The sequence below is a fragment of the Athalia rosae genome, chromosome 6 (assembly GCF_917208135.1).
Source record: "Athalia rosae chromosome 6, iyAthRosa1.1, whole genome shotgun sequence".
Classification (NCBI taxonomy): Eukaryota; Metazoa; Arthropoda; class Insecta; order Hymenoptera; family Athaliidae; genus Athalia; species Athalia rosae.
The window spans coordinates 7,001,417-7,014,175 of NC_064031.1; the positions used below are offsets into that span (position 1 = coordinate 7,001,417).

The following is a 12,759-nucleotide window of genomic DNA, read 5'->3' on the forward strand; positions in this document are numbered from 1 at the left end:
CTACTGAATTGAGTTTACAATATCCATGACATAAGAAACCTGCTTATCCCATTTAGTTTTAAATTTATACAGACCTGATTGTATCAGGTACCAGATGTGCTCCGCTTCAGGTGGATACAAAGCATTAAATGTATGGAATGCTTTGAAGCAAATGTCGATCGCCTTTAACGCGGATGGTAACTGATATAAAATCTTGTCAATGCTGACATAGAAACTTTTTATGTTTTGTAGCGTAGGCCCTACAACTATGATGTAAGGCTGTACCGGTAGTCCGAGTTTATTCATCGCATCAATCCTTTTTTCTTGGATCGTTGAAATATCTCCAGGAAGCTGTAAAACAATAAATGATTAATATTGGTTCTATAGACTATGCAGTTCATTAAATAATTGTCTAATCTTTATTCCTGATGTTTTTTTTAACATAACTGATTATTGAAGTCAATCAATGTCTTGGACTTAATTTATGAATTATTAATTATGAAGACTCAGATTTAATCAGTTTTGCTAACTTTGCGAGTCTCCATCGGAAATTACTAATTCTGAAATATTTTACTCACCTCTGCATGTTGAATAATACTATCCTGGCATTCACTTATTGAGGGCTTCCAATGTTCTTTTTTGTTACGTATACGACCTCTAGGTGGTACCAAATATGAAAGTAGGAAACACTGTACAACAACTGTACAATCTGTAAAAATAAAGCACGTTATTAAATGTTACAAAAATTTATTTAAATGTTTTTCAAGAATGTTAGTCTTTACCACTGGTGATATCGTCTTGACCTAATATATCCCATAGTAAGCTGGCATTTTTTTCCTTCTTATTCGGTGAGCAGACAGTTTCTATATTTGTAAAAAAATTATGCCAATTTGCAAAGGCATCAAGATTATTGGTCAGTTGAAGGTGTGCAAAGTCAGATTCAATCAAAATGTATCCCAAGGGATTCCGCAGTATGGGCCACTGATGTATAATATCAACAATATGTTTGCAATCTGATTGCTGCTTCAGCGTTCGTATAGATGCAGTCGCTTCCCAATGTTTAACGACAGAGTCCCATGGCTCTCTATTATGCTGCAGCCAGACTACACTCTCTTGGATCACTGTATCATCTGGTTAGAGAAAAGGGAATAAAAAAACAGTTATAGAAGTCGATAAACACAAATATGTAAATAAAATTTAATCTTAAATTAAATACCTGCATTTGGCTCTTGTAACCTAGTAGGTTGTTTATCAATGGTGTACCCAGATAATTTTCTATAATCTCTGACTTTGTTTCGATACTTATCGACGAGCTTACCGCGAGCAGTAACCGGCTTATGCGTTTTGGAAAATCTTTTTTTGATCGGTGGAATATAATATGTTGCTTCGCTCTCCGAAGGGAACAAACCAACAATTTTTTTGGCCAAATGGGCAAAGTCGACGTTTTTTAATACACTGAAAAGTAAAAAAAGCAGTTATAATACGACACGTTGAACACCTCCGTTCACCTAGCCCCCCCACTATCGTATAAAAAACCAGCAAAAATCTGAAATAAAGCACTAATTATGCACTTTCGACTTTCGAAAAAAAAAAATTTTGCACTACTTCCGTTTGAGAGAAAAAATTCATTTCCGGTGGGGGGGCTGACTGTACAGATGCCTAGCCCCCCCAGGGGTTAATTACGCACGAATTTGGGGAGGAAAAATACCCAAATTATGCACGAATTATGCACTACTCGACCAGGTAAGTTGCGATTTTTGCACCCTTACGGTTTTGATGGGAAAAAATTTTTTGAGGGATAACTACGAAAGATGGGCCCGTTATTATGAATCAGTGGATTTATTTACCGTCGAAGGTGTAAATCTAGAAAATTATGTCTCAGGCAATGTTTGATGACAAATAGTTCTGAACAGATCACTTGGCTGTTTTTCAAACTAAACGAGTTACAAAAAAAATTCCGGACAGTACAACGTCAAGGGTAGTAATGATTTCTGTTCAAGAATGACTTTGAATTGAGACACGAGATTGTCAATAATTTCAACTTGCGTCTCTCTGAAAACCGTACAATGATATCCGAACGTTTTTTTCGTGACTTTCAGTTTTGGAGACACTTGATTAGTTCTCTTTAACATGAGATAAAACACCTTATGCTCCGGCAAGCTAGCTTGTAATTATACAGGTTGAGTCACTCCAAATGTCGAGAATGGGAGGGACTCGATAGGCACGAGGCCCCGCCCCTTCAGCCAATCAACAACCGAATGAATTCGGTAAGAAGCACTTGATGTTTGTATCGACAGAGAAGCTCAACAATTTGAATCACCTTTATGAGCGTCGAAATAAATGAATACGTAACAGCCTGGTTGAGTTGTTGTCGATATTTCTTACCTGTACCATGAAATAGTATCAGGTACCGAATTCTTCCAGTTGTTGATTGGCTAAGAGGGCGGAGCCTCGAGCCTATCGAGTCCCTCCCATTCTCGACACTTGCAGTGACTTACCCTGTATATCAATTTCAATGGTTCCAAAAATCCGCAAGAGCTCAGTCACAGAGGGAAAATAAAAGAATCTTGTAAACTGAGGTCTACAACGTGGCTAGCCACATGGTGAGTAAGTATTTGTTCCTCATTTATTGCACATTTCACATTTTTTCATTTTTTCACGCACTTAAATACCGTATATGAGGATGTGTATGTTTGGTTTGAATTTGTCAGATAATTTAATTTCCTTGGGTTTCAAATCGTTGAACTCTACCCAGCTGCCGTCTATTCTTCGTGCAATGCCTGTAAAATGACCGCCTGTCGCTGTTTCGCCGTCATTGGATCTTCGATTGACCGCTGATGGTATATAACGGACTAAACCTTTTAAGGAATATGCTTGTTGCATAAACGACATCTTTATTTCCGTCGCAATTCTGGACAACTCGAAATCAGCGGTTCTGTTCAAAAAGTCGTAAATCTCGAAAATCAAGAATGGTCCTGAAACAAACACCGAATAAAATCAGTAGGATTTTCAACGTATTAAACAATGATTTATCAAATTAAATACAGTTCGAGTCTAGATTCAATGTGGTTATTTGGTCACAATAATATTTCTTGGCTGATTCGAGTTCTCCCAATTTATGGCTCCTGAGAAAAAAAAGAAAAAAATTCGGAAGTAGTAGAACAAATCAGACTAGATAGCGTGAGCGATAATTGTGTGATCAGATTTCTTATTGCAGGTGTCAAGATGGTTGGCTAGCCCACGCGATAAAAAACCTCCGTTCGCAATGCATACTAATTCCATATTTTCTGAAGCGTATGTCGAGACCACGAAAGACGAACAATTAAGAGATACTAGACTCAATTATTAATCGTAAGTTTATGCGCCTAGTAACTTTGTTAATAATGTTTCTTACCAACGTGAGTAATATTTGTAGTCGCTGTTCCTGGACAATTTGACCCGCATATTTTCGATTTTGAAATTCGAAAATTGTTTTCAACAGTCGTTGAGAAATCTTTTTCCAGAACATCGGATTTTAGAAGTTGTATGAGTTCAAACGGTTTTGTCCTTGGTTGGCAGTTTGCGTTGCATATCGTTGTTTCTTGTAAACTGCAGCAGTCTTTAAAAAGATGCTTGCAAAGCTGATTTATTGTCATTTCGCAATCGTAGACTACGCAGTTAAAAGGATCGATTTTTCTTGGGACGAAACTTCTTAACATTTCGGCTCTTGCGGAGTAGGTGCCTTTTGTGATGCCATTCTTCAGCGTGTCCAATAGGGAGCGGAACAGTCTGCCACTGTTGATGTTTGCAGCGATAGCGTCTTTGAATTCTGAGCTGTCCAGCATTGCGATCAAAAAAACTTGGAAGACACTATCGAATGCACAAGTGTTTATAAGGGATACTTTCTTTCCGTCTAGACATACTGATCTAAGGCCAGACGATCCATTTTTTAACATCGGAACCTTAGACAGTTTTTTCTCCAACAAAAGGAGATTTCTGCTGTATTCTCTGTGCAGGTACCGCGATTTTTTTTTCGGTGGTTCCGTAGCAAGCCCTCGCCAATTCTCTTTCTCACCACATTCAATGATATTTTTAATAGTTTCGCGTGGCATATTTTGGCATGATACGCAAATTCGTTTCTGCCCGTACCCTTCTTCTTCACCCTGCAGTGAAGTTGAGCAGCTAGCCAAAGCATGCACATTTTTTCTACATATTGCACAACTATGTGCACCGGAAGGTGAATCTCCGTTTTTGCACACCGGACATTCGATTCGGGATACACTGCTTGTGACTGATTTTTCTTCTCCGTATGTTGGTTGTAAAGCCTCATTTCGAGTAAATTCTTCATTTTCATTATTCTCTTCTGTGGTATCATTCATCTTTTCGACTTGATTACAGTAACTCGGAGGAAAATTTTCCTTATCTGCCATTCTGTTCAACACGGAATCTTTTGCTCTTGCCAGTTTTACGCGACCATCGATGTAATCCAGATGTTTCATCACGAATAGATCAGCTCTTGTTGGGAGATTCTGGGTTGAAAAGAGTTGGGTTTTAATTATGTTATGATTTGCTTCCACCGCTGCACTCGAAGCAGGCCTCCTGCCGTAACCGAATTTTTCCACACAAACACAAGACCAAAGCGCATACCATTTCATGTCACGCAATATGCGATGGACTAACCCCGGAAAATAGTGTGCATTTTCCCGGTCTCCGGTGTCGTCAATTTTTTTGATCAAGTTTTCGTGTATATTTTCAGCCCAGATCTGCCAACGATTTTTATCACTAGACACTCCGAGGTCCACATTGCCTTTCTCCTCGAGAATCGACTGGTTGTATCCATTTTCCTGGGGTTCGATGTTCGTAAGGATCATTTTCATTTTAATTTTCTGCTTTTCGCACAACGTGGATTCTCCGTTGACGAGGTTTCCTTCGGTTTCGCTTTTGGCGATAGTGATTATCGCGGTCAGAATTGCTTCAGCTTGATCCAACGAGGTAGCCAAGATCAGTTGACCCAAACAAGCTAAATAAAATTCCTTCACACGTCGATTTTGCGAACTTAGGAAGTTAGAGTAGCCCTTGATGAAATGAGCCACGTCGATGCGTATGTAGCACGACTGAGTATGCTCACCCCAAAGGCTTTCTGCATAGTTGTCTATAGTCTTGCAGGTGGTAAATGTTTGGACCAAGGCAGACAACAAGGCAATTGACGAATCGCAAGTAACTTCTTTAGGTATTGGGGCTCCTGTCCGAATCCATTCGGACAGCCAAAATTTTATGGAGTTCGTCGTCTGCGATTCCGTGAGCATTTGAGCTAAAGATATTTTCTCATGTGCAGGGTTATTCATGACTATCAAGTATAGATATATGTGTTTAGATAGGGTCTTGGATGGCTTTGAGATTTTACGAACTACTGTCCCAGTAGCGTCTATAGCCAGAGATGAATTTTCTTGAATGCAGTATTGTCTGTACAAGTTAAGCTGGTGATTAGTCCAATAATGCACGAAGAATGGACTCAGACCGATACCGTGGATGGAATTTCGGTAACTACTGGCCTGCTGCGCGTACTCAAGTGATACTATCGGGTTCGTATCAAAGCATTGAGCGTCTATGTATTCTTTTTTAGCAGCCCTGAGTGTTTTGGCAGCATACAAGTGCGGAGGTTCAGCATCGTGGACGCTCATCAATTCTTTAGCCCGATCACTTCTGTAAATTTCAGCTGCCATGTTTCTTTCACATAGTACTCGTCCAATCTCTTCTCGTTCAGGATTTCGCAGAGAACGTTTCCGACAAATGCTGGATCCTTTGGTCATTTCGCAGTGCATCAAATTGACCGGCATTTCGGGGTTGTAGTCGAGAATTTTACCATCAATAATGGACCCACAAGCACATTTTCCGGTCACTTCGATTGTACCGCCGTATATTTTGTTCCGCTTGAATTGATAGCCACATGTGATTTTATTCGCTTCCCATAACTTTTCAGTTATGACACGCTGCCATTTACCAGGTTCCAATACGAAATATTTTCTAAATGGAATATGTTTTCTGGTTCTCTCCGATCTGTTATATTGTTTGCAAGTGATCAAACTATCTAATTCCAACTTCGAAAAAGTGATATCTACTGTGGTAGTATTACAGATACTACTCTCATTCAAAACTGTGGATGCATCGCTTTCTCCGATAAAACTTGTCGCCCTCGTGCTTTCATCGGTGACATTTGAAGAGTGTTTGGGCGTACTTGTATTGTTACCTAGAAATAATTGATGCGTGAAATTGATTAAAAATGAATATAATCTTCGAAATAAAATCTGATTGAATTCCAGAGACCGGCAGAAAGTTCGGGTACACCTGTCGAAATTTCTTGCCGCACTAAAAATTAGATAGCGGACACAAAAAAAAAAAGATATCAACTTCAATATTAATATTCGCCTCAACTGACGATGATTCTCCGAGTTCTATTCCATAAATTGTGATGATTATATTCCGAAAAAGTTATATAATAATTGTTACAACAATTTTGGTAAAAAGTCTGAAGAAAATCCCAATTGATCGGAAATAAAATCATGAACAAATTTTCTCTGTTGATGAATTGTCTTAAACCCCATGATTTTCAAATGGAGCCCCTCCAATTATCAGAGACCTGAATAAAACTGTGACAAAAAATTCCGGAACAATTTCTGAAAAAATTCCAGCCATCCTAGTGTGAACCCGTGCTACTTTTCACCCCTTTTATATTTTCTCCTAAGCTCCATAGTTCTTCAATTACGCTGCAATTTATAAAACTTGTCTTTTTGCGCCAAAAATGGAATAACTGCGCAAAAAAAATTCACAGGAAACTTGAAAAAAAAATTCAAATAAAGCACTTGACACCCCCTTTTAATTTTTCGAAAACAAAGTTGACAAAAATTTTTTCCACGGATATGCGGCCAATTTCCGGAGAGCGAAATACTTCTAAAAAAAGACATATTGAAAAATTTGTACCGGGACCAAAAAAATCATAAATTTAAAAAAACAATACAGAAATGAAGCTGAATCCATCCTCTTCAAAACACCGCTTGAAACTTCCGATTAACTTTTTTTTTAGAGTCCGCTATCTAACTTTTAGTGCGGCAAGAAATTTCGACAGGTGTACCCAAATTTTCTGCCGGTAGTGTATGTGGGTGAACCTGGCACTCATTGTTCTTGAATTTGAAAAATTTTTAATAGTTCTGCGGTTTTCAATAGATAAAAAGAATGGTTTCGTCCACTTGCCGCAAAAGTCAGCGATAGGAAAATATGCGGTGCCAACTTTCCGTGGCACCTTATTTTGGGAAAAAAAATTCCGTTTGTACAGATCGATAATTGTCGAAGAGTTCTACAGTTTTGATCATTTCGAAATGCCCACGAACTTGGCTTCAGCATTTTCGAAATGTTCAAACATGATAATTGTGCTGAGTTGTGGTTATCGATCTGTGCAAAGAAAATTTTTTTTTTCCGAAATGAGGTACCACGGTATGCTGGCCCCGCATATTTTTCTATCGTCGACTTTTGGAACAAATCGACAGAACCATTTTAGTTATTTATTGAGAACTGTAAAACTATCCAGATGCAAACGAAACTGTCAGAAATTTTTCGAAATTCTGAAAAAGCGGTATAAGTTCACACACATATTGAGTACGACTCGTCAAGTGATTCAGGGAAGTACAGAATTATTTTCAAACATGAAGTTCAGAAATTTAACTTACCTGGAGGATCAAATATACCGTATCTATTTTTTTTTGCAATTGTGTACAGAGCACCTGGTGATATAAATTGTCCACTTTCTTTGGTGATTTCCTGCGCAATTTCAGTCCACTTGACACAATTCTTAGATATCACTTGATAATTTACAATAATGTCTTTTTCATGATTCAGGAGCGCGGTTTTTATTAATTGTTTATTGTGCACGGGCGGCCGACCACGCTTAGGACACGCGTTATCAACTTTACGTTGCTTACCCATCATGAGTTGTAAAATCGGCAAGAGAAAGAAAAACCGCAATTTACTGCGATATTATTCACGTACAGAGAATATCGAACACCCAACGCGTTGGTTATAAGAATCGTGATTCAATGAGCAAGAACTTCGTCAAGTGATTCCATAGCGTTCCAGATCAACTACATTGTAGTATATCGTAAGAAATGGCGCGAGCGGTAAAATTCGAGGCAATAATTAATAGTTGGTGAAAGATTAAAGTGGGTTTAAAATGTAGTGAACGGGCGAAATGAACGAAGTAATCGAACTCGAACAATAAGAATAAAGATCCATAGCAATAAGAATTGCTGGATAGAGAAATATTGCATCAAGTAAATAAATGCGAATGCGAATAAATTCTTGTATTTCCAAAATGCTACGTAGTGTCAGAAGTCAGACTTAACGGGCACCAGTAATATGAAATTCTCGAAATGTATTTTTTTTTTTTTGCATTTTCCGATAGCTTACACTTTTACAAATTACATACTGAAATTTTAAACCCATGTGAAGTTAGCCCCCCAAGTTTGGAATTTTCTATTTTTTGTTTTGGCAATCGTTTGCACATCGTTTGCACATGTTTGCACAACCGGAATTTTCGTTTGCACAAGCACACAATCACCGGTACCGATCGAATTAACATTTGATACCAGCCCCCCAAGTTTGGAATTTTCAATTTTTTTTTTTGGCAATCGTTTGCACATCGCTTGCACATGTTTGCACAACCGGAATTTTCGTTTGCACAAGCACACAATCACCGGTACCGATCGAATTATCATTTGATACCAGCCCCCCAAGTTTGGAATTTTCAATTTTTTTTTTTGGCAATCGTTTGCACATCGCTTGCACATGTTTGCACAACCAGAATTTTCGTTTGCACAAGCACACAATCACCGGTACCGATCGAATTATCATTTGATACCAGCCCCCCAAGTTTGGAATTTTCAATTTTTTTTTTTGGCAATCGTTCGCACATCGCTTGCACATGTTTGCACAACCGGAATTTTCGTTTGCACAAGCACACAATCACCGGTATCGATCGAATTATCATTTGATACCAGCCCCCCAAGTTTGGAATTCGGCAACGAACCCAATAAATTGTTAATTGTATTGAGGACCTCGAGTGCCTGCGACGTTTTTTTTTTTTGTTTTTTTTTTTGTTTTATTTGTTACGCCGGGGTTTCTACCGTCGTTACCTTTAAGTTCGTTTCTCGTTTTACACAACTAAATGCAACTGCTGGAAAAGGATTTTGAGTGATGAAAATGATTGAGAGTTCGATGATAAAGGTTATATGAATACTTGTTTATTTGCCAGGCTCGGGGAGTCTTACAGGCGTAATCAGACGTAGAGGAGTGTTGTGGAATAATTATTATTGACCAGGCTCGGGGAGTCTTACAGGTGTGTTAAAGAATAATCGTAAAATGACCGATCCAGGATTCGGTGTGTGACTAAGGAACTATGTCCTGGAGAACCGTACTGCTGGGTTCTAAGTTCGGAAGTAATTTTGATATGGTTGTTAAGAATAAGGTAAACTCGGGGGGGTTGAAGAAAGGGTAGGTGAAGTGGGAGGCCACGTGTCGCTGACGAGGTGGAAATGGGCAAGGCGTTGTACTTGCATTGCATGCTGATGCCAGGTCGGGCAGTTGAAATAGGAAGACAGGAAGAAAGATATCAGGTTGCTTGAGAGTGGTATTTCGGATTATTGGTAGTAATTGATAAGAGTTGGGAATGATAGGAATGGTTGGGCGAGACGTTTGGACCGAGGTCCGGACGTAAGATATTTCATTTTTTTCCCGTTTGTTTTATCTTTTTCCGTCTTTTGTCCGTTTGTTTTATCTTTTTCCGTCTTTTTTCCGTTTGTTTTATCTTTTTCCGTCTCTCTATGCTTGTTATTTGCAAATTTCTCCTTTTTTTGTCTTTTTAATTCGAAAAAAAATTTCTTCTTTTTCTTTTTTCATTTTTTTTTCATTCTGACGTATTTCAAAGTCACATGTTATTGTTTCACGAAAATCATTAAACTCATTTGCTCTTCGATTTTTCTGGCCGTAGTGCCTTCAAGGACTCTTAACCTCTGCTTGACGCTATCGTGCTCTTCCCAAGCTCCTGTCACCCTTCGACAAACAGCACTGTAGTGACCGATTCCGTTTTGAATTTTAGGCGGCTTGAACATTACAATACCGTGCAGCGTGTATATCTCTACGCCTATGTTTATTGTGGCCGGCACATCATCGAAAGATAATGTCTTGTCAACGCTATTTTCGCCTGAAGCTCGCCGTAATTGAGGATCGTAGACGTGCTCAACGTCCACGAATAGGTGCACCCCAGCTTTTTTAGTGAGGCGAAGCGAGCGGCTATTACAACGTTGACAAAACACGGTTCTTGCCGCAATACTAGCAGAAATCGCTTGTTGCAAGCCCGCTCGTAAGCCTTCTTTCATAATCGGTCTCGCATTCACATCTAAAACCGGAAGTTTTCGTGTGGTGGTCACGACACAGTTTTTGCAAACCGAAGTTTCCGTCACGCTGGGAAACTCAGAAAAGAGCCGATCAATTACGCCGCGTATGTTACTAGCGCAATTTATGGTGCCTTCAGAGGTTGAAAATATTGTAGTCAGCAGCGAAGCTCGTTCGTAATAAAGGCGACTACTGGGTCCGTTTATTGCGTATTCTGTAACGATTTTGAGGAATATAATTCTGGCCACATTTGCATCTACAGCGGTCTTGTAAGTCGCACAATCGGAATAAGCTGTTGACAAGATTTCAGCTGTGGCATCGAACGGGCAGGTATTCAGCAAGTGTACTTTGGCCGATCCGATTTTGACAGGTGGAAGCATACTGCCGTTCTGAATTATGGCGTTCTTTCTACGTCTTAGCGGTCGCGACTGGATTAAATGAATGTCAGGGCAAGGTTGCATGTACTTTCCCCTTTTTTTACTAGAATTTTGCTGTTTCGATGCCTCTGCTGCCTTTTCCCTATTCTTCTCCACTTTGCATCTTTGCCCTTTGAATCGTTTAGGTGTAATATCGTCTTCGATGGCCTCACTGTCCACATATATCTTCATATCTTTCGAGCCGTCTAAGAAGTTCACATTCTCTTGTTTAATTTTTTTTTTTATTTCAACCTCTGTGTTAATTTCTTCATTAATCGGAATAATCACGTTTTGTCCCCTCCAATTTTCTTCTTCCGCAAGAAATGGCGTACTGACAGTGCCACCATCGTCTGACGGGGTCTCCATGCACTCGTCCAGTGACGGCAGTTGGGCATCCGATCGTGGGGATGAATCACAGGTTCGAATCGGCTCATTTGTACGGAGATCAAAGGCAGCACGCTGCATTTTGCAATCGCTCATAATCGACCGAACGTGCTTTACGAGAAATTTGTCCAAACGTAAAGGCCGAGCACCGTCGTCTAGAATCGAATGCTTGAGAATATTGAAGTAAGCTTCCGACCTGGCCGACGAAGCTACATTTTTGGACGAACCAAATACACCCAGCATGACGTTAGTCCAGAGTGGAAAAGATCGTGATAATCTGACGAGAGACCCCACTAATTGAGGTAGGTGATACGGGTTCATTCTTTGAGACGATGGAGCTTCGTCAGTCATACGTTGAGCAGTGCATCTTATCGTATTTATGGTCGAGACAATATCACCCCGAGCCAAGTCTTGATTTTCCGAAAGTATTTCATCCATATATTGATCTTCTCCATAGTCTAGATTGGATGTAAATGATTTTATTTTACTTAATAAAAGTGTTTGGTGGCGTTGGCAGTCTGTCACACTCCCGGAGTCATCAGTGCCATCGCATTCACTCAATGCAACCACTAAAACGGATAAGAGTATTTCCTCAAACGTTTCTTTGCTCGAGCAAGTTGTCATCAACGCAATGCACCGGAGGTAAAAATCTTTTACTCTTCCATGCTTACCCTGGAAACATTTCCACCTAGCCACTAATTTTATCAGGTGCGCTATATCCACCCTAATGAGACAACGCAGCGTCTCTGCAGTTTCATGACCATTGTCCTTTTCCAAGGATGCGTAACATGCCGAAACGTAGTCTTGCAAGTTCTTACCGGTAAATGCTAAGGACACGCCATTCAATAGGGCAAGCGAAAAGTCGGTAACGACCTCCAGTGGGATTGGAGCACCACTTCGTAGCCATTCTCTCAACCAATACGCTATCATATTCGTGTCGTGTTTTTCCGAAATCATTTGGAACACAGGAAATATACCAGACATGCCCGGAAGCGTCGCTTGATATAAAAAAATAGCTCCGGATGACTCGTTGTTTGGCCTTGGGATTTTTTTGATAACGGATCCTGTCGCATCTATAGTAAGCGGTCCAAATCTTTTTCTGGCAGCGTCTTTATAAAGGTCCAATTGCGTCGGAGACCAATACATACAATAAAATTTATCGAGCGCAATTTCCCTAATCGTTCCTACAAATTCGACATTATACTTCATGTTTTGAACTGATTTCACCCAATCTTGTGCTTTGTACAGTCCAAGTTCTTTATCTTTCGCTTCCTGGCGTGTTTTTCTGAGAACATCTCCACTATAAAGATTAGCTGGTTCCGGGTCACCATAATTCATAGTTTTCGATGCACCGCGACGCCATGCAGAAGCTTTGGTACTCAAGAGTTGTTCGCCCACTATCTCTCTCTCTCTTCCTCGAAGTTCGCGTTTCTTAACATGCGGTAGTCCACGTGTGTCTGTCGTCTTGATAAATATTTTTACGTGCGAATCGGGATCTGGTTTTTTCGGGCAGTGACCGTATAATGATGCACCGCATTCCTTGCAATCACCGTGCAGCGTC

At 39.8% G+C, this 12,759-nt stretch overlaps 1 protein-coding gene across 1 annotated transcript; it reads right to left on the reverse strand.

Moving 5' to 3' along the window:
* Nucleotides 1-736, reverse strand: LOC125501492. The gene has a single exon (XM_048657646.1). The coding sequence runs from the start codon at nt 283-285 to the stop codon at nt 1-3; it is 285 nt and encodes a 94-aa protein (XP_048513603.1). The 5' UTR covers nt 286-736.
* Between the last annotated feature and the right edge of the window lie 12,023 nt (nt 737-12,759).

Bases quoted from the DNA above. Each gene is read 5' to 3' on its own strand.
- LOC125501492 (XM_048657646.1), bottom strand. From the start codon at position 285: ATGAATAAACTCGGACTACCGGTACAGCCTTACATCATAGTTGTAGGG.